Source organism: Phodopus roborovskii, unplaced genomic scaffold (genome assembly GCF_943737965.1).
Source record: "Phodopus roborovskii unplaced genomic scaffold, PHOROB, whole genome shotgun sequence".
Taxonomy (NCBI): Eukaryota; Metazoa; Chordata; class Mammalia; order Rodentia; family Cricetidae; genus Phodopus; species Phodopus roborovskii.
Genome location: NW_026126567.1, coordinates 13081286 through 13108395, shown reverse-complemented (window position 1 = coordinate 13108395; position 27110 = coordinate 13081286). Strand labels below are relative to the sequence as shown.

General features: G+C 43.3%; 1 protein-coding gene across 1 annotated transcript; it reads right to left on the bottom strand.

Annotated features, from left to right (window-relative positions):
- Positions 1 to 2067: 2067 nt before the first annotated feature.
- Derl1 (derlin 1) lies at positions 2068 to 27110 on the bottom strand. The gene is made up of 8 exons (XM_051202437.1): positions 26784 to 27110; positions 17770 to 17881; positions 12403 to 12467; positions 11447 to 11473; positions 10870 to 10965; positions 9793 to 9845; positions 7780 to 7890; positions 2068 to 4233 (listed from the first exon to the last, which is right to left on the bottom strand). The coding sequence occupies exons 1-8, from the start codon at positions 26934 to 26936 to the stop codon at positions 4095 to 4097; spliced, it is 756 nt and encodes a 251-aa protein (XP_051058394.1). The 5' UTR covers positions 26937 to 27110; the 3' UTR covers positions 2068 to 4094.

Sequence of the window (27110 nt, the reverse complement as noted above, 5' to 3'; positions counted from 1 at the left end):
ATTTGTCTACTAATTATAGCACAATTGTTGTAGGGGGCAACTAAGCACTCTGGTTTTGAGACCCATTCCATAAAAAGAAACCATGCCCAACACTATAAACAGTTAAAAACTCATGGCCGAAGTCTTAGGCCCTACTGGAAATTTACTATTTAGCTAAACGGACACAGTATCAAGCTGCCTTCACTATTTAGCTAAACTGACACAGTATCAAGCTGCCTTCTAAATACAATGAAAGGTAGCCAATGAAGAAAGAATTGCTGAAGATACTAAGTTACAGTTGAGGGCTTAGCTCTCAACAGGACATCAATATAATTCCCCCTAAGGCTGCAGTGCAGAAGGAACGGGAAGAAATGTTAAGAGCTGGAAGAAAGGGAGATCTACAAAACCGCATAGGTGTGGCACAGTCCTCTCAATCATAATCTCACAACAGCAAGAGCTGCCAGCAATGGGCCTGCACTAGGCTGAGCTTGGCAAGAGTCAATCATAGATCAAAAAGGGTCCATGTGACCCTGCTTTCCCTGTTGGAACTATGAGCTGCTGATGCATTCTGGGAGAGGGCAGACATTGCCTTCAATTGTATACCCACTGATGAGTTCATCATGCTCCAGTAAATAGCAGCAAACCTATAAATACACAAACAGCCCTGGTTACACTCTGGGTCACAAAACCCAACTCTATGAATGTGGGAAAGGGACTGGTAGGGGGCTGGTAATGGGCGTGAGAGGGATAAGTCAGGATAAGAGTGACAATAATCAAAATGTACTATACAGACACGTGAATGGAATTACCAAAGGACACATTTAATAAAAGAAAAAAGTTGGTTTAAACATTGGTTCCCAAAGCCAACTGAATGTCAGAATCACCAGGAACTTTGAAAACACAGAGAAAGGAAGTAACAGAAGATAATGACTCTTCCTCCCCGCCATCCCAAATGAGTTTCCTGTCAGAAAAGCTGCCATGGAGTCCTAAAATAGTCACAATGGAATACACCTGAATACAGACATTGACACGGCAGGACAGACCAGAGAGAACACAATAAAGAGGAAGGGAAGCACCTGGGCAAGAGTCCTGGACTTAAGTCACACACCCCGGGGACCACAGGGCACAGTCTCACCCAACCCCAACCCACAGCCACTCTGGAAAGCAAACAAACAAACTGCCAGCAATCACATTTGCCCAGGCCAGGCTTCTAAGATACTGCCAGTGGGAAGTACAGAAAGACGGGCACCTTTTCCCAAGGGTTATCAAGCTTCATTATTCAGTATTGTTGCTACTGAAAATGTAAAATGTCGTGGGACATTGCCGATTAGATTGCCTATCGGTGCTCAGAAGAGCAGGGGACTGGCAACATTCTGTCTTTACAGACAAACAGGACCTTTCGTCTTGTTCCATCACTTCTCTGCCTCCTTGTGTTGCTCTATCTCGGAATAAATGCATCGAAAGGCCAGGAAGCCACACTCAAACTGTTCACCTTTAAGATAAAAAACTAAGCGTGTGTGTTCTAGTCTGCAGCCCTCACATTAAGGAAAGGGTTATGTAATTCCAGAGTTCCAACATTCACACTCATGGGTGAAAACCTAAAATTTGGAAGCACCCTGCTTCATTAAATAGAAACCCAACCTAGAGGTGGTGATTTACACCCAATTTCAGAAGTTGGGAGGCCAAAGCAGGAGTATCCCAAGTTTATAGACAGTCAGGGCTATGTACCAAGACCCAATACATACATACATACATACATACATACATTCATACATACATACCACACACACACACACACACACTCATATACATTCACACTCTTTCTCACAAATTCACTCACACACCCTTTCTTACACACTCATACACTCACACACACTCACACACACAAAGGAAAACTCAGTACTAATTCTTCCAGGAATTCTGACATTTTCTAATATATGAACAACAATCATATACAAAAAGGCTTGCTTGCTGTGTCCTGCTAATCAAAAACTACTGGAGATCACATAAAACTGACCCAGTGAAGACAGTAACATAAATTACATCGTATAACACAGCACAGCAGAGGTATGGAGACATAACATAGCCTTCAAGTTGCACATTTTAATTTACAATATTTACCAGTAAAAAGGATTAGTTACAAAACCGAAAGCTGTCTGTACAAAATAGGTTTTGTGTTTTGTTTTGTTTTGTTTTGTTTTTTTCACATTCATAAAGAGAACCCATTGTGATGTCTTACCTTGTTAAGTCAAAACTCAAACAGCTTGCTTTGGTAAAACTATCCAGGGAGTACTGGTAATCCAGGCAAGAAAATAAAATTATCAGCTTCCTAACCATGTCCAGGAGGAAAACCCTAATCAACGTTTTGCCTTGAACAGGAAAGTCTACACACCTGCAGACCCCTTAGAACAACCAGTGCTCTCAGGAGCCAGCCTGGTAAGAGAGCATGGAAGGATCTCGCTCCCTGGTAGAGCCCTTTCTGTGTTCCGGCCTCCACCTTGCACAGCGACAGATGTACAATGGTACAGGGAGAGTGGCGTCTGGAATTTTACAAACACATGTTATCACAGCCTCAGGTCAGCAGGAAAGCCAGAGAGTCTAGGTTCAGCCTCTCTCCACCCAAAAGTTTATCATATAAATTAAATATGGAGAGGCACACAAACTTATGAAAAGGGAGCTCTTTTTCAAACTCCCACTTCCTAATATAAATACATCATAGTTTTAATGCTCAGAGAAAGACAAGTCATACTGTTAGGGCCATTTCCTGCAAGGAACCAACCGAAATGTCAGAAACCTTTTGACAGCATTCAAAGTGTAGCGGCCATACGACACTGCTCCCAGCAGTCTGCTTTCAGAATAAAAGCATAAAGTAACTATGTAAAGCACTGTAGCCTTCAGAAAACTTTATTTAGTGATGAACTGAGCTCAGCAGGCAAAAGCCCACCTATAAAAAGGGAGTAGGGCCGATTCACAAAGTGTATACATGCAAGACCCAAGACAATAGAGACAGGGATAATTCTAAAGCTAGTGAACTTCTAATTCCACGTGACTAACACAGGCAGGTGTGCCTGTTAGCCTTAAAAACTGATTGACACACATCCAAAGAGCTGTACTTCCCTCGCCATATAAAACACTTAACCAAAAGTTAAGGGACAAACACAATGGAAGAAAAATGTAAAAGTCTGACACTCTCCTCCACTGACTCAATGAACACACGCCCTCAATGAGGAGGAAACGGAATCAATGCCCTGAGGCTGGCCTCCCTTCAGGGACAACTGTCTGGCCAAGGTGATTTGGAACCTAACACAACACAGCACACCACAACTGCTCTGGGTACACAAAGCCAGTACACCCCATGGAAGAAACACAGAGAGATCAGGGATAACCCACTCTGTTAGAGCGATTCTGCTCTGGCTCTGATCACTTGGCTTAGCTGGAGAAAAGAGGCTGGCAACAACCCCTAAACCGCATTATTCCAGTCTGGGCCCTCACTGACTCAGTGGTGCTTTTTCTATAAAAATGTCTGAGGCGGCGGCAAATGGCTGCGCTGCTGTCAGGCTGATACAGTCCCCACAGCTGAGAAAACTCTTCATCCGCTGCTCCAGTCTTCTCCCTACTGTTACAGTCCCGCCAGTAACAGCTGAGAACCAAGTGTCAACAAGCTCTTTGTGACCAAGCTTTGGCAAAAGTCAATAAATAAGAGTTTGTCAAAGGCAAAACCATTCTGGGAACAACTCTAGCTGCAACTCTGGGGACGCATGTGAGAAAGTGGAAGGGACCCTCTGACCGGGCTTGGCTAAGCAACCCCACTTGGCCAGCCCATTATTCAGACAGAAAGGGAAGAAGAGAAGACACCAGCAAATGAGTCGGTTTTGAAATCTGCACAGCTGATATTTGTTCTTCACAGCAGTAAGGACTTGAATGGGAAGCATGAAACTTGAGCAACACTTGTATTTTCCTTCAGGGTTAAAAATCTCATCTTGTACTGAAAGACTACATTCAGCGTGGGTCAGGTCCAAGAGCGGCAGCGAAAACTTGGCCGTTAAGCGGGCCCGGCACTGGGAGGGCACTGTCATCGGCTTCGCTTGGCTGGTGGGCAGGCCAGGGACTGCTCCTCACTGGTCTCCAAGTCGGAAGCCCTGGCCCCAGTTGTGTCTCCCGCCTCCACCATTCTGGTCAGCAGCTCGCCTCACGCTAGCAGGGGGCACACCAAACCCAGACATCCCTCCTCTCCTGCTGGGTAGCCAGCGGTACCTAGAGAGAAAAAAGACAACAGTCACTTGTGGACCATCTCCATCTCCTGGGTCTTCCAGACATCTGTCACACTGACAAGAGTCCAGGGACACCGTCTTTTTTAGCTTTCCTTTTCAGCACTTAGTGCCAAGCCCTGGCCACAGATGGCAACTGTTTAGATTATTTAGTTCTAGGGCGATTTCTTAACTTTAAGGAGCTTTCAGTTAAATTCACGAAAAAGATCACATACAAACCCAAGAAGCACACTTACCGCTAACGGCTTCTTGGTGTACCAGCATATGGGTCAGACTGGATCAAAAAACTCAAAATGAATTCACTTGGCTTTCAGAGGACAAACCCGAGGCAGCCTGCCTGAGCCCAGCTCAGCCATCTCCACAGCGCTGGGCTGAGTCTACCAGTCTGGGCCAGCGCTTTCTGTCTTGAAGCTATGGGTGTAGTTCTAGTTTACTCATCACCTGCCTTCCACCTGCGCCCTTCCCATCTCAGACAGTGCCGACACCAAGGCCCAAAGGTCACATGATCTCTCACCTTACAAATTAATAAGCCAGGCATCACAGGACAGCTAACAAAACTTCAACCCGTCTTTGTTCTCAGTAACATCAAGCAACGTTTCTCTTCACTATCTGCATTAGTAAATTAACTGTGTTTGAACTTGTTTTAGTCATGGGGCTCCGGAAGTTTAATTTTTTGCTGGGAGGCAGGGAGTACAAACTGAAACTCTGGTTTTAAACCCTTTGTACCCAGAATAAGTCATGACAAGTGACTACCCACATCAACACCCAACAACAGCACAGCCTTACAAGAAAGCAACTTACTCTTCAAAGAGCACCTGTGGTATGCCATGTTTAGAAACTCACTGGACTGTCCCAACAACTCTGTGAGGATATTAAACACACACACACACACACACACACACACACACCTCTTCCTTTTTCTCTCTCTTTTGGCTCTTCTGGAGGTTGAATCCAAAACCTCAGGACTATCAGGCAAACACTCTACAACTGAGCTATGCTCACAGCCCTTTTGTAATTTTTTTTTTTTTTTTTTTTTTGGATCAAGGTCCCACCAAGTTGCCCAGGCTGGCCTTGAACTCCAGAACCTCTGCTCTCACCCTCCCAAGTACCTGAGATTAGAGGCATGAGCCACAGTTCCCAGTCATAACACTTATTAAATCAACAAGAAAATCAGTAAGACCTGAGTGAGCTCTTCAGGAATAATGGTCAGTAGTCAAGCCCTGGCACCCGATGCTAAGCCAGTACTTTACACACTCGTTGACACTCACTATGAAACAGCAGCAGTACAGTGGGTACCACTGTTGAAACATCAGCAGCTGCATCAGTGTGTAGCATTTTAAAGAATGATCCCTCTTAAACAGAAAATTAACTCTGAAGAAAGCAGTATAGAAGAAAAGATATGGCTGCCCTTTACATGGAGTGCACAATATGGTATCTTAGAATTCTCCAGGTCAACTCCTCTCTTAAACACACAGTCGGACATGGTGACACATGGTGACATGGGCCTACACTCCCAGCACTTGGGAGGCTGGCAGGATGACAAAGCCTCAGCCATAGGGAAGTCCATAGCAAAAATCTGTCTCTAAAAAAGTTAAAAAATAAAATACAGTTTTATCATGAAACTGAAGTGTCATTTCCAGGCGCCAAATTTGTCAACATCCATGACTTCTTGTACAGTACTGTTCCTCTAAAGTACATAAAAAAACATAGCACTTGAAAAAGGCAGCCAGGCTGTCTCACTCTGCTGCACACACAAGACAATATAGAAGCCAGCTCCATTGCTTAAGCTGAGAGTGAAATTAAATGCCAGTAATTAGAATAAAAAGACACCCAATTATACATAATCAACAAAAATTTATGGTAATTCCAAAGCAGTTACTGCTTTTGCAAGGAGCTCCATTTTGCCATCTGATCTTTATGCAGAATTTCACAGAAGGGCGTCCACCAACAGAGAAAGCTCCAGGGGTAGGAAGGAGGGCTCCAGTGTGCTGCTGATTTTGCCATTAGAATTTTCTACACTTTTGTCCACAATTCAAAAATATCTGTAAACTGTTAAGTCAGAAACTAGCCATTTAAGGCAGAGTGACTGTTGGTGACTCCCCAGAGTGCAAGCTTTTTAAGTGGGTGCATCTGTCACACCTATTCGATAGCCTAGATCTCAGACCCAAGCCTGCCGCTGTTGTGTCCTTTGGTGACCACAAACACACTGGTCATTTGGGTTTTTCCAGCCTGAAGGTGCCCCAGAGGCAAGAAGAGAAACAAATTTCTTATTTTCTTTTAAAAACAAGCCACTGTATAATATATATATATTATAGTTCACAATCAAATATCTTCCACAAACATACCCTAACCTGTACAGAGCTGGGGCAAAGACTACTCAGGTGTTACTGCTCCTCACCCACCCCTTGGAAAAAAGACAGCACTGCAAGCATTAAAATAATGCCTTGATTCAAAGAGGTTCGGTGTTTCAATTCTTAATGTAAGTGACTACTTCCTATCCCTGCACAAAATTAGGTGTGCTTGTCAGGCAGGCTGTGACACCCACATGGTGACTTAACTGGTCTCTTCACTGACAGAATGGTCATGTTACTTACACACTCAGTGTTTGAGCATCTCTTCTCAGTCTCTCAGTCACCAGTCCTCCCCACAATATTAGGTCCATGGCTTTTATTAACCCAGATCCCAGGCCTATGCCATTAACCCACAATCCACCAACTATGCCTCCAATAATGAACCCTGCTTTATTTTATCCACTCCTGTGAGACAGGGCAGCCTCTCAATTCAGACTATGAACCAAAGGTTGGAGGTTTTAATAAGTCACTTGACCAGTATCAAGAGTAGTACACAAAGGGAATGCCATCCATTCCCCAAAAGCTACAACCCTTGGCCTCCTCTACTTAGTTCATTCTAAAGGAAGAAAGCAGTGAAGCACCTACTTCCAAGGACTTGAGACTGCTACACAAATCTCAAGTCTCTAATTTTAACTTTAAAGCAATCTACAACACTTCTAGTATATAAAATTTTAAACCAGGCAGGGTGGCAGCACACCATAGTTCCATCACTCGGAGACTGAAGCAGAAGGATGGAGAGCTTGAGGCTAGCCTGAGCTACACAGCAGGAACCCTATCTATCCCTAAAACAAAAACAAATAAAAACACATCTTAAAAACTGTAAATAGTGAGCTAACTTTACTTAGCCAACATCATGGGCGGAACCAATGGTCCAAGAAAAAAGGTGGTGTTGTTCTAATTGTGCCCCCCCCCCGCCCAGCCCACTACGTGGCATTCTGAAGCAGAATCAAGGACCTGGGCCTGCTCGGCACAGCTCGTCTGTTTGTGATGGTTTCTTCTATCATGAAACAGACAGAGGAGTGTGGCCAATCCCTGATACCCTGACTGTGGCCACAGTGAGAACTTTATTGGCTCACACTTCTCTCCTTAGGAAGGGCAACAAAGTGTGTCTCCTCACTAAACTCCAATCGAGATACTTGAAACCACAGGACAGCACAGCAAAATTAAGAGGAAAAACTTACAAAAACTGAGGTGTGGACAGGAAGTTCCTTCCTCCCAAGTCCATTGGGTATCTGAACATCAGGAAGAAATACAGATGTCCAACGAGGTTTCCAATGAGCTCATTAATCACCCTGCAAAGAGAGTCAGGTCAGTGCAAAGACATGTGGTAGCACCAGGAGCTACACCACATGCAACTAAGAGCATGGGAAAGAGAACCAGCCTCGCTCTCGTCCGTTACAGTCCCTGGGACCCAGTGACAGCTCTACAGCACAGGGAGCTGCACCATGCACAGCTAAGAGCATGGGAATGAGCCGGCCTCGCTCTAGTCTATTACAGTCCCTGGGACTCAGTGACAGCTCTACAATGGGCCCTTTTACAGTGTGAGTGACAAATGTATTCCGAGGGAGAGGGAAATCAGGCTTGAAGGACTAATGAGGCCCACAGCTTTTCAAGGTCAGTAGCACCTCTGAAATCTCCTCCAAGTCCCCAGCCCACCCTCAAAATATTATCTTTGTCCCAGCCTGTTTCAGGAGTTAGGGAAGGTGAAAAGCAAGTGACTCTGAATTACCTAAAACATACAGTATTTGTAAAACAGACGAACATGCAAGCTACCAAGGACAGAGCAGGGAGGGTAGAAAGGTAGATAACAACTGACTGCTCTGATTTCTGGAGCTGTGACTTGTACTTCTGTTGCATGCCTGACAGTAAGATGAGACACACAGAGACCACTTGGGACAGCTGAGCTTTGTCCTGCATCCTAAAATAAGTACTGCCTTCTTCACTTCCCAGGGCTCACACAATCACCTCACGATCCACTGCTGCTATTACATTTCACTCTTATCTTCATCCACATGTGGTTTGGCCTGAGCAAACCAACACCTGTAACTTCTACCCTTGTAGGTGGAGGGGTGGAGGGGGATTTACCAATCTCAAAACGTGCTATGATCTACACAGTCTTTTTGTTTAGACCACTCACTTCTCTCTGTAAATACACAGGAGGAGTAAGGACCACACAAGGCAAATACATCTCATATAGGAAAGGACTAGTACTTTTAGACTCTACTAACTTTTGAAAATATTTGGTAATGTAAGAAATGGGAACTCTTAATATATCTCTAGCTTGTGCTTTGTTTCATTTTGAAGAAGAATATTCTCACTCTTTTGTTTTGGATTTTTTGAGACATATTTTTTTTTCCTCTATGTAGCTCTGGTTTCCCTGGAAATCACTATGCGGAGCAGGCTGGCCTTGAACTCACAGAGCCTGCCTCTGCCTCCCAAGTCTTGAGATTAGAGGTGGGCAGAAGAAACTTTAAAACTTACTTGTAATTGTATACACAGGCCTATGTGTGTGTACACATGGACACAAGTCCCCAAGCAGGCCAGAGATCTCAAATACTCAGCTAAAGCCACAGGCAGTTGTGAGCTGCCTGACATAAGCGCTGGGAACCAAACTTGGGTCCTCTGCAAGAGCAGTACCTGGTCTGGACCACTGCTGTCTCTCCAGCCCATGACAGCTCAATCTAATTGGTCCCTCTCTGAACACATCAAAGGTTTCCCTACATCTCAGCAAAAGTTCTGCCTGGCAAAAGTTCTAGACCATCAAGCCATGTACAAGACACTTCTTATCTGAGACTCTCCATTTCTGCGGCTGTACACTATGTCCAAGGCATTTTGGAAGTGTCTTATAAATATGCGATAGAGTAATCTTATGGATAAGTTCCTAAGAGGAATCAAGGCAAATTAGTTTTGTATTTGCTCAGTATGGATACTGAATACAGAAAGGCATATATATTCAAAGACATGTATCTAGAAACACAGTGTATGTGGTGACAAGCTAACAAACGATAGCCATCCAATGTCAAAGGTGTTTAAAGTCCTGCTGTGCAGCCAATCATATCCAAGCATCTTCACAAGGTTCTAACGTATCAACAATGAGATTCTTTAACATCTTTAAAAGATGAGGAAAGAAAGACAAAGATGAACTAAGTTTCCCAAAGATTGGTTTCCAGTCCAATAGATGAAACATTACTTACGAGCCTCCAATGATATAGTTGAATCCAAGGATAACCCAAGGTAAATAACAGGCCTAGGAAAGAGGACACAAATGTGAACAGCCACATATGAAGACACCACAACACAGGGGAACTAAAACTGCAGAAGAAAATACCAACCAGGGCTTTATAGAAACTTCTCAGATCTAACATCATTCCTATCATACTTGCATCTTCCTATCTAAAACTATACTTATTTGTATACCTGAAATTGCATGGGAGGAGTCCTTTCAGATACAATACTCCTGAGTTAATATTAACAAAGAAATAAACAAGTGCCTTATGGATGATGGTTAAAAAAAAAAAAAAAACTATGACTCCAACCACTCCAACCAGCACATAGTCACAAATAATTAACTTGAAGCTTTATCTAACATGGTGTGTGGATGTCTCAGTAAGACATTAGCTTTCCAAATCTGACATCTGGGCCCTAGAACAAACTTTAACCCTCATTCCAAACTGAGTGAACTTCAAGGGAACTTCACAAACTAGTAAATAGAAGGTTATATATAAATAGCTGTAAGCTAACTGAGGTAAGTACTATGAAATCCCCCAGACAGGACAAGTCTAACTCCTGGCAGGAGACTCAAGCAATGTTCAGTTCTGTAATGAGTAGGACATTACAGGTAGCATTTGAGGGTGCTAGTCTAGGAAAAGTACTTAGGACCTAAAAGGGAGTGCAAGAGTGACAAAAAGATTAGGAATGGCAGGGTTCCTGCAGGTTATCTTGTCTTGCAATTTCTCTTGTGTCCTCTCCCCCTCTCCCTCTCCCTCTCCCCCCCCTCTCTCTCTCTCTCACACACACACACACACACACACACACACACACACACCCCACATCCCTGAGGAGCCTGAGGTTCAAAGGGATTCCTGGAAGCAATATCAAGCAAGGGATTCTGGGATGGCTAGGAGCAGGACTGAGGAGGGGGAGGAAGACACCTGCCTGTGCTATACTACTCTGCAGTGACCCCTTCTGGAAATGTCTGAAGGTACACATTGGAGCTTGAGGGGGATTGCTAAAAGACAAAGGCTGAGTTTTGCCCCACCTAGGTGAAGTACCTTAAATCGTGTTCCAAACCAAAATGACACAATCAGGTCTCTGTTCAGCTGGGCCCAGACATAGAGCACTGACATGATCAGAGGAATCATCAGCAGCTGCAAGAGTCAACACATGAACCTCTGCTCCAGGAGCACACACCCCAGGTTAGTGTCAGCTGTCCACACCGCCCGCCCCCAAAGTCTGCAAAGGACACTAATTAAAATGACAAACTAACCGCATCACTTATCATACAATGAATTCCATAAAAATCTATAATCAATACAGTTTTTACATGAAATCAAAGACGTCAGTGTAAGCTGTGATTGGGGGAGAAGAGTTTTTCCTTAACTATATAATCTGTTTTCAAAGAATACATAACCTCACACTTGCCCAAAGAACACTGCATAGCCATTACTATGAGTGTTCAAGCATAAGCCAGAAATAAACAGAAAAGCCAATGATTTAGATAACGCCTACAAGAGTCTCAAAGGCTTAGCTAACAGTATGTTCAAGACAATAGCAGTTATCATTTTATACAGTCAATATCGTTCATCTCAGCTTCTGAAACTTACAGAAGGGCAGATAGTTGAGCCTTACCTGCATATCCATTGCTAAGCCAGTAATCTTGGTTTGTAAAGTTAAAGATTATATGTGGAAAGTGTTCTATGGATATCAAGGTTGATCTGATTATTTCCCTCCAGGGGAATTTCAGTGCACTGTTCCAAAGGAGAACATTTGTCTATCAACCGGATTACTTACAATGATCTGGGAACACACAAAAGTTCTGATAACCTGGCATAAATATCCCACTATCCTGTACAGTCAGCAGAACAGGACACAGAGACATGAACACGGTACCCTGCTACTGTTTTAGCCTCTCTCCTTCAAGTACAGGGTAGAGATGTCTGTGAGTTAAAGCACCTGACCCTGCTCACACTCAGGAACTCAGGGATTTACAGCGTGAATAAGCCCATAACTTTTTGTTTTTTTTTAATTCATTCTCTTAAAGGAGAGAGTGTATCCCTTGCCCTATATTTTTCTGGCTCTTGGCCAACTTTAAATGGCAGTCAGATCCAACTGTTTGCTTATCAACTGTACCTCACAGAAAGATGCACTATGCCCAGAGTAGGATATGGAGGGACTGGATTATTATTTAGAACTCAAAAGACAGACGGCAATGAAGTCAGAAAATTAATTTTCTTGTAAAAGCCACAGATTTCAAAAGCTGTCTCATGGCACGGAGTCTCTGTGCTTCAGTTGACAAACTATCATCCCAGAGAACACAGAGAACTGGACTCAAGGAGACAGCAAAAAAACTCAATTGAATATGGAAAAAAAAAAATCCCAGAGGCAATACTAAGAGGAGACATCCATAAAGCTTACAATTTACCCTAGCTTTAAAAAAAGAATATCAGTTATTTTCATTAACCACAGTTTTTTTTTTAATGGTATTAAAATTGATTGAAATGTTTTCATAGAATTCTATTTCTCAAAACCTTAAAAAAGAGGGGTGGAGGAGCTCATTTCCGGCCCAAAATAGCACTGAAGGATACCACGATGCAAATCCAGTTAAAGAGGAGCATGAATAAATAGTCTGCTGGCCTCCCATCAAAAGCTCCTAGAAACAAACACAAGGCAAACATCAGGGTCCAGAACTGAGGGAGGAAATAGCATCTAGGGAGAAAAATATTTCAAAATTCTTATTAAAAACATTTAGCATCACTTCTTTAAAGAAAAAGTGAATTTTTACCAAAGTCTATACCATGGCAATAAAACTGAACCACAGGCATCTAACTATGCCCAATTTATGCTCTGCTGATTGACTTCCAGAAACAGACCCAAGGGGGACAGCCAATCCCAGACACCAGTGAGGCCCTTTCACTTTCCTTCATGGCCCTAACATAATCTAACGAGCACACCTTGAAATGTGGTCAATTCCTGTCTCTCACTTACAGACTGAAGCTTGTCAGGACTCTTGTCCATTTTGGCTACCACTGTCATTCCTGCAGCACAACTGCTGGGAGCCCGTTGTTATGACAGGGGCATTAGCTGCTGCTGTTGTCACTATTAACACCAGACAGACGCACTGCCACCTGTCCAGCCCTGGGCTGCCATGCAGAGCAGATTCAGCATCTATTACTGGATCTTACACTCTGGAAGGGAACGACCAGACAAAGGAATGGCCGGACCTCTCCACGCTGACTTTCTCCATAGGGCATCTGTGAAGTGCAAGGGACAGGTCTATGATCCCTTACTTAAATAATAAGTCACATGACTCAAGCCACTCGCTTGTCCGAGGCATGGTGGAGGCTAAGAACTGGTTCGATGCTTTTGGCATTGTGCCATTGCTAAGAATGCTTCATTCCAAGGGAGAAAGACCAACAGTCAGCTGGCTAGGCTAGGGACAAGTCTCACATCTCAGTCAGGGCACTTTAAGAGAAGCAGGGGGAAGATACAAAAGTGACCAGGAAGTCACCCCAGCTCTCTCCACACTCTACAAGACACAGGTAGTCAGTTCTTCAAACCTGTAAACAAGAATCACAAAGACAGAGGATGGGTCTTAAGGGGAGAGAAAACAGGGCAACAGCTTTAGTGGTGTGCACCTGTAATCCTAGGACTCAGGAAGCCTGGACCAGCCCAGGGCCATATATACATAGCAAGTTCCTGTTCTCAAGACAGAAGATGGAAAGGAGGGGAAGAGGAAGGAGGGACCATCCTCCGCTCCTACTCTCCTTTGCCTCTCTCGCTCCCTACCCAAAGGCATGCTTCAGCCACAAATACAGCTGAGCTCCTTACCAGACTTGTGAATCTGCAGAAGAGCTGTGCTTTTCTGGTATGGTTCTGGCTCTGTGACCTCTAAGGATTCGTTAGATTGCATACTAAGATACTGTGATCACATAAACTGGCGTGCAAACAACTAGGAGTTCACAAGTAACTGGTCTTTAACTCTAGTCTTTCAATGCAAATCAGAGCCCTCTGAAGCCAACACTGCTTCTTTTTGTTTTTTGTTTTTTTGGTGTGTGTGTGTTTGTTTGTTTAGTTTTTCAAGACAGTGTTTTTCTGTTTAACAGTCCTGGCTGTTCTGGAACTGGCTCTGTAGGGCCAGGCTGGCCACCAACTCACCTGCATAAGATCCGCCTGCCTCTGCCTCCCAAGGACTGGGATTAAAGTTGTGTGCCATCACTGGCTCATTCTTCACAAATTAGCCAGACAGGAAAATAGGCAGTTGGCATATTAACTTAAGGCTGTGTGGAGTACAGAGAAAATGAAAACCTGGCTTCCACTCCACCCATGTTATCTCAACTAGCGGTGACCTTGGGACCACTGCTCAGAACAACTGTTTTCCTGCATGTAAACTAGAGAGTTAAATAGGATGATATCAAAGATTCCTCTCCACAGCAATGTTCACAGCAGCATTCGTCATAGAGACCACAAAATGAACTGAAGTCAAGTGCCCACCAAGTCAACAGATGAACAGAATGCAACAACAGTATATAATTTGACAATGAAGAGGAATAAACTACAACTACATGCTATACAGAAGAACCTTAAAGACATGTCACACAGGAAAAGAAAACAGTCACAAAGGCCACACGTGGCACATCCTATCACAATTATTACCAGCACTTACTGGTACAGGTAAACGAAAGACCCAGAAAGGAAGCTGGTGGCTTCCTATGGCTTGTGTGGAAGGCACTGGCACTAGTACAGGCACAGGCACTCAGGGGCAAGCAAATGTTACAAACTGATGTACAAGTCTACATACACACTAACTGAAGTGTGTGCTTCAGACTCAAGTGAGGAGGCTGGATGGGCTGTGGGTTAGCACCCTCCCTTGGCATCCATGGAAGATGGGATTCAAGAACTTCCCTACATGCTAAAACCTACAAATGTTCACTATCCTTGGATAAAATGGTATTGTGTTTGCACAGAAACTACATACTCTGACATATACTGTCAAATAAGCCAGATTACTTATGGTCCCTTACAATGTAAATCATATGACACAGCCGTTACTATATGCTGTTTGGGAAATAAGGATGAGAGGAAAACTCTACAAGTTCAGTAGACTCACTTTCCAGATATTTTCAATTTTTTCAAGCAGTTGACTCAGGGCACAGAACCCACAGATATAGAGAGCAACTTTTTATCTCAGAGGAACTTTCAAAAATGCCTCTCAGTGGGCTGGAAAGATGGCTTAGAGATTAAGAGCACAGAGTTCAATTCCCAGCACCCACATGGTGGTACACAGCCATCTATAATGAGATCTGGTGCCCTCTTCTGGCCTGCAAACAAACATGCAGGCACAATACTGTGTATGCAATAAATAAAATAAATCTTTAAAAAAAAAATGCCAACTGGAATTGGGCTATAAAAAGTAAATTAATCTTTAAAAAAAAATGCCACTCAGCTTGAGCATTTCAAAAATGCTGTGACTAGAAAAAAAGGAAGCCACCTCTAAGGACCTAAGCAAACAAAAACATCCAGTAGTCTAGTAACTGACAGGTTTCTCTTACCTGTTGCTCATATACAAAATATTACAGATCAGTCTGTGTTACCTGGCCAAGTTAATAGAGTGGGTAAGTGATGTTAGAGCACAAGAAACAAGCAGAAGGAGGCCCGTGACTATCACAGCTCAGGTCTGGCTTCCACAGTCAGTGAGTCCCTAAGGCTTGCCTTCGGAGGTGTGCTGGGTACTGCTTCAAACAACAGACAAAACAGAGAGAACTGTGGCTGGGGGGTGACAGTCAAACAGAGAGTCACACCGACACACTACAACATGAGTGAGTACTGACAACGCTAACACAGTTAAAGAAGCCAGTTACAAACTGACATGAGAAATGGCCTACATAGGCAAACCCACACAGAAAGTGATAGCCAGAGCTGGGGGTGGGGATGGGGAGTTAGGGATGGAGAGCAACTGCTTTGGGTCCACTGAAGGGATGCACATGAAACACTGTGAAATTAAACTGCTGTGATGGTCACAAGCACACTGAATCACGTGCTTACAAAGGGCTAAAAATGAATGTGATGTGAGATGAAGTCTTGTAGATGAGAATAAGAAGAAAAAGGGTCACGGAACCTCTTCTCTAATTTTGTACATGTTTCCATTTTCCCCCACAGGAAAAGTGTCACTAACTTGTCCTGGATCATCCACACTTAACCTACAAGTTACTCCAACAGCTTAATCATCCTTAGACAAACCAGGACAGTAGAATGCTAAGCACTACTACCAAGAACTCAGCAAGGGAAAGTAAAAAACATAGGTTCTGGGAGAAAGGAGGCAAGGCCTGGTATACTGAGGCCTAGCACACTCTGTGTGTGTGTGTGTGTGAGAGAGAGAGACTATGTTTATATGTGTGTCTGTGTTTGCATGTGTGTGTGTTTATGTGTGTGTGAGGGTCTGTGTGTATGTGTCTGTCTGTGTGTGTGTATGTGTCTGTGTGTGTGCGTTTATGTGTGTGTGAGTGTTTGTGTGTATGTATGTGTCTGTGTGTGTGTAGGCATGTACATCAGCATGCATTCAGTAGAGGTCAGAGGATAACTTGCTGGCAGTCAGTTCCATCCTTCCATTATGTGGGCTTCCGGGAATCAACCTCAGGTTGCCAGCCATGGTGGCAAGCACCTTTACCAGCTGGACTACCTTACTGGTCTCAGTCCTTTCTGTTTATCTACAAAGGTCTGGGACCCCATCTTATGCTTTGTACTGAAACAGTGAGTTCTTTTCAAAAGTTGTATTTCACAGCAAATGTCCACCCCACTCTGTCTCTGCAGCTGTTAGACAGAGTCACAATTGTCAAATAATTGAGCAGACTCAAGGATGGTTCAGAAACCAGACCTAGGTAAGAGCCAGCAGTTTTATAAAATCTCCAAAGTCAGCCAATCTTTGTAAATTATTTACACTCAACAAAAGTATATCTGTATTTTGACAGAGTATCAATTTACTGCTTCTTTGTATAAGCAACTCAAAATAGCATTTAAAGTATTGCAGGAACTACATAATTCAACAAGACACATTTAAAACCACTGTACTGCTTCTCCATTATATCACAGGAGAAGTTATATTTGAAAGACTACACAGTACCATTATGGCTGCATAAAGTGCATGTGTGGTGTATACACATGTGCACATGCAGGTGCCCACGGTGCATGTGTGGAGGCCAGAGGTCAACAGCCAGTACTCTGCTCTACTGTTGGCCACCTTATTTTTAGAAGGCACTGGAACTGGAGTTTACCAAGCGACTCCACCAGGTGGCCAGAGAGCCCCGGATGCTTGGGTGGGCTAGCACTGAACTACAGGTGCAGGGTCACACTCAGCTTATTTACATAGCTAAAAGGATCTGAGATCAAATCCTCAGGCTTGCACTTTACCTTCAGCCATCCTCTCCTGCCCCAAGCGGGTGCTTTACCACCGAGATCGAGACTAGGCCCTGACTTCACAAAGTAGGCCTTTCACCCTCAGACAAGAGATGCATATACGCTAGCCCAGTTTTACCCTAGCAGGACAAGGATGAGGAAGACATGAGAAATTCTGGTTTTCTGTCAATTGCTTCTATAACACAACAAACTGTGAGTAAAAACTCAATCTGACTGGCAGTGCATGCATACCTTTAATTTGGTGTGACACCTTTAATCCCACACTCAGGAGGCAGAGGCAGGTGGATCTCTTGAACTGGAAACCTTCCGAGTCAAGCCAGGGATAGATAGTAAGACCCCAACTCCAAAGCAGGGAGTCAGTACACAAACAGAACTCAGTCTAAGTGCCTAACAGTCATGATTCAGTGTGCATGTAAGAATCACCACTACCCATTCCTGCCACGGCACCCATACCACTAATAGCCCCCAAAACCCAAGTAAACATATGAATGAGAAAGTCAGAATCAAACAATACTTAAAACAACGATAGATAGATAACTTACCTGCTTCAAGCCGTGTAGAGTACTGATATAAGAAATATAAATTGACCAAATAAAGAAATCCAGTTCCTGGACCCACGGGGAAATAGAAGGTGGCAGTGAATGGCCTCCATATCTGAACAGATCAAAACAACAGAACAACAGCTATCAGTTTCTCAGAGCTGGACCAAACTTTTTTTTTTTTTGCTTTTTGCTTTTAACTAAATAAAATCAAACTATCTTTTCAATGAGCGCTAAAGTGACATCAACACAATTTGAGAAAACAGAATTCCAGCTTATACAACATCAGTTCACAGATCAGTGAAATAAGAAAGCATCAAAGCCATCAATAAACATTTTTAAACAAGTTAATAAAAACGGTACTATGTAATATATGGACAGTGTTGCCTGAGATCAGGCTTACAGATAATCCTAAAGTAAAAGTATCACACTCAAAAGCTAGATAGAGGTTAGCAGGAATCATTCCAATGTGCTAAATAAGCAATATGGGCACAAAAGAATGTAACACAGCGCACGCGCACAAGTTCCGACTTCAATCTGATTTCCTTTGGGGGCAATACTGTGACCTGAACCCAGACATGCTAGGTTAAGTGCTCTATCACTGAAGTACATCTAAGCCCTCTTTTCACATTTTAGTTTGAGAGAAGGACTCACTACATTTTGCCTAGGCTGGGCCTGAACTTATTCTATAGCAGATTTAGTTCTTCAACTTTCAGTCCTCCTGCCTCAGCATCAAGAGTTACTAGGATTACAAGGCTGCCAGTACCACAAGGCCTAGCTTTTATTTTTGGTTTGTTGAGACAGGGTTTCTCTGTGTAGCCCTGGCTGTCCTGGAACTCATTATGTAGACCAGGCTGACCTTGAATTCAGAGATCTACCTGCCTCTGTTTCCCAAGTGCTGGGATCAAAGGCATGCACCACCGTACCTGGCCTTTGCTTTGTTTTTGAAGCAGAGTCTCAAAGCTCAAGCTATGCTGGACTGTTGAATCAGCCCATCTCAGCTTCTGAGTGTTAAGATTCTAAGAGCATGCTTCCATGTGTGGCCCATTTACTGGATATTCTAACATTCTTCCTTCTTTGCCATACTTTAAATTGCAGTTTCATTTCTTCATTCCCTTGACAAAATATTTCTATTGGCTTCACTGTTTATGTGGATATCCAAACTTTGCTTAAACTGTTATGATGCCATGATGAATATTTTTGTATATCCTCTACAAACACACACACACAGAGAGAGAGAGAGAGCGAGAGAGCGAGAGAGAGAGAGAGAGAGAGAGAGAGAGAGAGAGAGAGAGAGACTAAATGCCTGTGAATCAATCTGTTAGATCAACAGACATATGCACTTATTTTGGTAAATATTGCCAAATGTCTACAGAGATGTTTAATTAATTTATACCTCCTCCTAAAATGTAGATAAGTGCCATCTTTGTACACTTATTCACCACAGAGAGTATTTTACAGTCACTAACCTGAAAACTAATTTGTATTTGCTTTGAGAAAGCCAAGCATCTTCCTGTATTTTCTAATTATATTTTCTTTTTACATTTTAAAAACATCCACTTCCCTGATAGATTGGCATTTCTTTATATATTATGGAATTTTCTTGGTGCATGTTATTTTCTTTTCTGTCATTAGACTCATGCTTTTATAGTACTTTTGCTGTATTTCATACAGTAATATCTATTTTATGGTGTCTTTATTTTTAAAGACACTGACTTTTAATAGGACTTTTGCTGTTTGTTCAACATAAAAGTTTAGCAAACAGGTAAAACCCATCACTACCATGCTTACAAAATTTTTTCTAAGATTTTTTTTCCAAGGATAAAAACATGTTCAATTTTACTGCAACACCTTTACAATTTATACAGAATAAGGAACAGATCCAACTGATTTTTCTAGATGGTCATTTGCCTTCTGGTCTCCATTAAAGCAAATGTATTTTCTCCAATTATGTGAAAGGCTAATTCATTTTAAGGCCTACTTTCAGGTTAGATCTTTTAGAATGAATGCCTATAGTAAGTTATTTTAATTTCTGTTTTAATAATGTATTTCCATATCTAAGGAAATATAACCTTCTCCCTCCCCCCCTTCACAAATTCTTTTCCTGGCTAGTCTCAATACTATTCCAAAGTAAATCAGACCCAACATCTCTATTTTCATCAATGTGACACTGGCATACTCTTGCCTGACTGTCACAGTTTTCTACACAACTTTCCCATCTTCCTTTTATAATCAACCATCAAAACAGGTTAAATCTGGAAATTGAACCTCTTGCGCTTCCCAAGCCTATGCTCAAATAAAATTTTCTATCTTCTTTTACCTTACCATTCACTGGCTCCTGTCTCCAAAACATTATTAAACAGTAATAATAAAGTGATGGCCTCCTAGGCTGGTAAAGAACATAGTGCTGACCTCTGGCCTAAAAGCTACGTGTCTTAAGGCACACTATCACTTGCCAAGCAGGAAAAGCATGGCTGCATCAATCAAGGGAAAACTGTCAAAATGAGCAAGAGTTGGCACAAGGAAGAGAAAATACACTCTTGGCACAAAGCCCCCAAGAACTGTAAGAGCACAATAAATAGAAGAGGGTTGCTAATGATCCAGGGCTGCTGAAATAGAAGATAACAGAGTCTGCGAGAACAGAGCTGCCAAGTCCATTCTCCATGGACAGAAGTGGAACCCTCAGAGCTTAATGCTCTGTACAGAGAAAGCATGACCTTCCAAGAACCCCGCATTAAAGCAACAGGTACAGTCACCTCCATTCACAACTTGACCACAGAACCAGCACTGCAGACGGCACAAGAGGCCCACGGCACGAGAGGCCCTGAACATGAGTTGCTGTATAGTCAACATTTCTCAGCCTCAATTTCAAAGTATAAGGGGGAAAGACATGTACGGCCCTCAGTTGGTTAATGACTTTTTTGTTATTTTGTTTTCTTTAAGGGAACCTGGGAATGGAACTAGGCCCTGAATATTCTAGGTAAATGCTCTATCAACTAAGTCTAATATACCCCCAGACCTTGATTAATGGCTTAAAAAACAAACAAACAAACAAACGAATGAATTAGCATGCCACTTGGCTTATTGGCTTATTTATGCTCAATGACTCAGAAGGTGGGTTTTACAGATAAGGAAACAATGTAACCAGTCCAGACCCAACTGTCCTAGCATGACTCTAGAATTTTTAAGACTAAATCCTCATTTTTACAATGCCTCTCCTAAGAGACATCAGTATCACAACTACAATTAATAAAAATTTCCAAAACTGCTACCCTTGTATGATCCAGAAAGGAACTAAGAGTAAACCTACCTGCCCCCTGTCCCCACCCCACCCCCGCTTGCAAACAAACAAACAAAAAAAAAAAAACACTATAGTACAGGGCAGAAGCAAGTTCCTAGCCTTGAAATCTTGTATGTCTCGACTTTTGAGCCGGCTTTGTTTACCCTATGTATGGTATTTGCCCTGGAAATACCTGCCCTCATCCTTTACCTTACAAGGCTCCAAAGGTTGCAATTAAGAAAGTGGACTGAAAATGTGCTCTGTTTAAAAGAAAAAAAAATTAAACCATTTATGGAGGTGTGCTACTATAGCCTTTCAGAAAACACCCACTGACCTGATTTTTAAAAATTCACATTTCACCCACTCCCATATTCCTTGAAATTACTCAAGACCTGATTTTAGAAAAGAAACCTGGGTTTTTTTCCCCCTGACTACATTCTCTCTACCGCTGATGACACACTATTTTTAGCCACTGTGTGCACCTGCTCTTCAGAAATCAGTGTCTGTCAAATACCTCACTTCTCTACCCCGTTCATTAAGCTTCCCCTTGCTTTCATTCATCTGAGACACTTAGTATTTTTGTATTACTTTAAAATTATAATTTGAAATCACTAAGCACTGGGTGTTTTCAGCAGGCTACACTATTTATTTCTGAGTCTCTTGCAGCCTTTTCCTTCCTCTATCTGACATGTAAATAGGATAGGAAACAGGCTCTGTTTGCAGAGCCATGAGTAGAAAAGTACACTCTCAACTCTGGAAAGTCAAAGGAGCAGCCAGGCACAGCACAGGAACCCAGACTGGCACAGAACTGTGCCTCGCTCCCACTAGGAGGACTTGGTGGGGAGACTCTTTCATCATTCAGCATCCCAAGACCAGACCCTTAATGCACAGTGGGGTTTTCCTGGCCCTGGTGGGGATGAGGTTCTTTGGGGGAGGACTGTGGTTTGGTTTGGTTTGGTTTGGTTTGGTTTTGAGACACGGTCTTGCTATGTAATGCTGACTGGCCCTAGTACTAACCTAGTACTAACCATCTACACTGCTATTCCTCCTGCCTCAACCTACCAGGTGTTCAAACAGGTCTGTGCCACCATGCCCAGCTGCACATGTGCGCGTGCGTGTGTGTTGTGTTCTTCAAGAGAAAAACATGTGAGTGGGAGAGAGAGAAGCTAGGCCCTAAATAGAATCAGGTAATCTGAGAACCAGAACGTGTTCAGTCATATAAACCCTCAAAAAGGCCTATTATTCTTCAGTTACTCTTCCAACCGTGTCTGTCATTTACCTAAAACTTCCCAAATAACCCGCTAATGAGATAATTGCAAATGCCATCCAGAATCAAAGTGGGATAGGAAAGTGAGAAAAGATTTGTCTGAAACAAAAAGGGTGATTTTGAAGCCAAGAGAGTCAGCATTGGGGAAGGGACAGGGAAAGGAGATGAGGGCAGAGATCAATACCTGGAACCCTGTAAAAAGCCAGGCCCTGTGGCTTTACACACCTGTGATTCCAGCACTGGGAAGATGGAACCAGGTAAGCACCTGGGGCTTGCAGGCCAACCAGCCTAGTCTAATCAGTGAGCACCAAGTCCCAGGGAGAGAGCTTGTCTCAAAAAACAAGTGCCTTCACACTTGTATTCTTGAGCATGCACACACACATCTCTCTCTGTCTCTCTCTCTCTCTCACACACACACACACACATGCGCGCACGGTCTTCGAGTAAAACGATGATGTCTCTGTGTGCTGAATGATGGTGCTAGACCTCTTGCTGCTACTGCCATGTCAGCCTACAGTTCAAGAATTCTTCTTCCAGCTACATACAAAGCGTAACTCAACTCTCTTAAGTCAACCTGTAAACAAAGCTGGGAAATTAAGCACCAGCCTGCAGCACAGGCGTGGCCGGGCCACTTCTGATTCAGGGAAACAAGTTAGAGAAGCTGTGGATTCTTGTCTCCCATTCTAAGTTAGGGGCCTTTTGTTGTGGTTTGTTAGTTCTATTAGAGGAGACAACTATCCCTGACACTATTATACGGCCAAGGATGATGGTGAATTTGTGATCCTCCTGCCTCCACCATCTTGCCTAGGCGGTGTTTATGTGGTATTAGGGATCAGCCTAAAGGCCTTGTGGATGCCCAGGCAAGCACCATGCCAACTGAGCCACATCCCTAGGCCCCAGTGACCTTTCCCATTCTTGTAGTTGTTGTTTATTTTTCACTCTCTTGGAATAGGGTCGCACTCTGTAGCAAAGCTAGCCTGAAACCTGCTGTACAGCCAGCCCAGCCCGACCTCTGCTTCCCCAGTGCCAGAATTACAGGTTGTACCACCATGCCTAGTAAGATGGGGTTCTTTTACAGAGATTAAATAATAATAACAATTACTTTATTATTATTATTCATGGATTATATTTCTAATCTAATTTAAAATTAATATTAAAATCTCTTACTACTAATAATAAATAAAAATGGTCACTACCTCAAAAGTTTGCTTATTAAGACTATTGGTTATTATGTAAACAATTTTCTGTGTGTTATACTTAAGAGAGGTATGAAACAGCTAATGTATTTCCTTGATTTGAAAGCACTTTGGCTTATGTTTCTGAAATCAGGACTTGCCTTATAATTAACATATTCATTTTATGTAATTTCTACTCTTCTCCTTCCAAGAAAAGCATTAAACTGATGAAGAGCTCTATAGTCAACAGAGTTCTATAACTCTGGTGACTTAGCATGTCATTATATTATCTCTGCTTTTAGGTAAAGGTAGTGTAGGTCCAGACAAATAGAGACTTGGTTCATGGCACAAACAAGGGTCTGAGCTGGGGCCTTGATGACAAGATCCAACTATTTGAAATACTTGAAAGCCTGCCATCTTGCTTTCCTAAATGACTCAACTACATGAAGTTTTATGGTCTTCCAGATCTAGGGAAAAAAGAAAAATCATTTTCTGTAACTAATTTCAAAGAAATCACTTTTCAAAATGTTCTGCTAAACACTTGGGGGAGAGAGGCTAGCAAGGGATTTAAGACAACTTAGACCATTCTTAACTAGCAAGACAGAAACCAGCTGCAGTGTTCATAAACAGCCAGCCCTTATCTCAAGACAGCTGTGGAAGGCCAGATAACAGACATATAGAAAAGCGCTGTTTTGTTTTTAGAAAATGAAACCGTGCAGGCTCACAGGGGACATATAACTCAGCAAATACTAAGGCATCAGGAAAACTGCCTCCTCTCTGGCTTCAGGGCAAATATGAAGACAGTCCATCACTGGGAAGTATTTGATAGGGAGAAACTGTGGACAGCCAAGTAGCGAGTCTTAGCACATTTACTGTGTTTTGTTATCCAAACCAGAGAAACAGCACTTGAAACTTCATAGTTAGAAAGCATCACAATACACAAAAGTAATCACAGAGGAGGAAAACACCTTTAGTTCCTTCAAATTGTGAATGTACAATTCTAAACCAATTATGCCACAATTTCTTTGAGCTGACACAGATGGAGTGCCTCAGGAGGGGCTTCTCCTGCAGAAACTGTGAGAGGAGAGCACACCTGCTGTGCTTCTCCATCTTTCTTGCATTGTTTCCACTAGGTTGGTTACAAATCTGCATGAGGGGCTGATGTATCCATACTTGAGGTGTGACACAAATGATGTCTCTAGTCGGTTTAACACTTTGACAGCTTTGATACTGCTGTGGCTGTAGCTTATCAGAAAGGCTTTTGATGTTCACTATTCTACCAATCTGGTGAGCGAGATTTCACAAGCTGGCTCAGAGTCCGTTTCCACCACGTTCTCATAAAATGATTCACAGCCAACACTCCTCATGCACACACATTACCCAACATGCCACCAGGTACAAGGTGCACAACAGCACTCTGCCAAAACATGGTTATTAAAGCAAGTCATTGGAAACCGTGTGCCATCCTACCTTAACTCATTCTCCTTTTTCCACAGGCTCAGGAACCTCTGTCTACTTCACTATTGTCGTCAAGTACCCAGGACATAAGTGTCCAATTATTTCCATCAACTCAAGCAATACATAAGCAACTATTCTGTGCCCAGCACTAGTCTAGGTAACAAAGGCAGCAGTAAAGATCCCAAAAAACCTTGTTCTCGGATGGGAAATGGACTAACAAATACCAACTAACAGCATTTGGCAGGAAAAAGTGAAGGAGGGCAATCACAGAAGGCCTTAAGAGTAAAATGGCATTTGGGCAGAGGCCCGAAAGACACACAGAGGTCAATGAGTGAACCATGCTTATCTTCCTCAATAGAAAAATACATGTGCAAAAGCCCTGGGGTCGACTTAGGTCAGCAGCAAGCAGGCAAGGGTTTTACTCACTGAATTTCAGACACTGGAGGGTTCTAGGGAGACTGACAGGACATAATTTATGTTTTCACAGGATCACTCTAGCTGCCCACTGAGAACAAATAGAGCAAAGCCGCCATGCTAACAGCTTGCGATGGAGACTGCAAAAGGCCTGTATTCCGGCCATCCAGTTGAGGTGGAATCAAAAAGACCTTCTTGATAGATTCTGGGCTGGGAAAAAGAAGTCAAGGGCCTGTACACAGTATGTCTCTCAATGTGAGAGCACGTACCTAGCATGTGCTATGCCCTGGGTTTGATTCCCAGCACTAGAAAAGAAAGTTAAAGCAAAAAATAACTCAGGGATGTCTCTACGACTGTTAGCTTAAACTCCTCTAGTAATGCAGTTGCTATTTACTTCTAAGGGAAAGACAAAAGGAGACTTGGTTAAAAGTCTACTGGTCACCAAGTGGTGATTTCTACCACTACACTAGGGATCCCTGTGGATCTGACATTATCCCAGTCATGTATTTATGCCCATGACTGGTAAAGATCTGACTCCTCGGTTAGGGAATGACTACAGAGGGCTCCTATAATGGATTCCTGGAGCACATCCCAACATCCAGGTCAGGAAAACAAGAAATCAGCAAACACTAGAAAATAACCCCCAGTGAAGAGTAGAAAAAAGAAGGCCAAGCAAGGAATGTGTTCAGATTCGTACCTACTCTTGGAATCTGAGCCTCCCCTGATTAAATTTTTATATCACAGAAAGGATAAAAATAACCTCTAGGAAATTAATATTCTTTGGCCTAGAATGGAAATTTAAATGTTTTCCTGAAAGCTTAAGAAAAATGACGTCTCCCATTTCCTGAGAAGTTTACTCATTCACTGATACATTTAAATACTCTATGGCAGGTGCCAGGTGCTGGGTTAGGGCCGGCAGGAAATACACATACATTCACACTTTTTTTTTTTTTTTTTTTTTTTTTTTTGATCTCTGACTTAAACCACTTCCATAAGGCGGAGAGAGAAACTGTAAACACGCAAACAACCCATGTATAACATAAGTCTGTCAAGGAGACACTACCACGGTGGAGATAGTCGGAGGGCAAAGGACATTAAGGCAGGTGGGCCCAATCTGACAACAGACTGGTAACTATCACTAACTTGCCTTCTCACTATTTCCTTCAGCGTGAGGAAGGCGGGAAGCCCACGAGTATCCTGAGTCACTGCCCAGCACACCAATCCGCGACTCCAAGTTATCCAGGCGGACCCCAGGACCACCCTCACACCACCCCAGACCCAGAGGACCAAGCCTTAAGCCTCTGGAGCCCGACGCACTACACATCCCACCAGCCCCAGCGCGCCCCGCAGCCTGCCGACCCGGTCCCGCCGCCGCGGGGACACCTGGGGGCTGTAGTCTCCACTGCCCGACGCCAGCTACTACCTGGAAGCGGTAGAGGAAGGCTTCGGGCCAGAGGAAGAAGTAGGCCGGGCTGATGATACCGAGCTTGCCGATCAGAGGGACCGCGATGGTGGCAGCAAACCAGTAGCGCGTGATGGCCGGGATGCTCCTGAACCAGTCCCCGATGTCCGACATGGTCACCCGTCAGGTGGCCGGCTGCGCAGCGCCGCGCGTCCTCCCGTGTCCACCCCCGCGCTCCTCGGCCGAGCGGCCCGGCCAGGGAAAGTCGGAGCGCAGCCGCTGTGCAGGAGGCGGAGACCGACGGACGTGGCGCCACCGAATTCGGACGAGCGAGGCAGCGCTCACAAG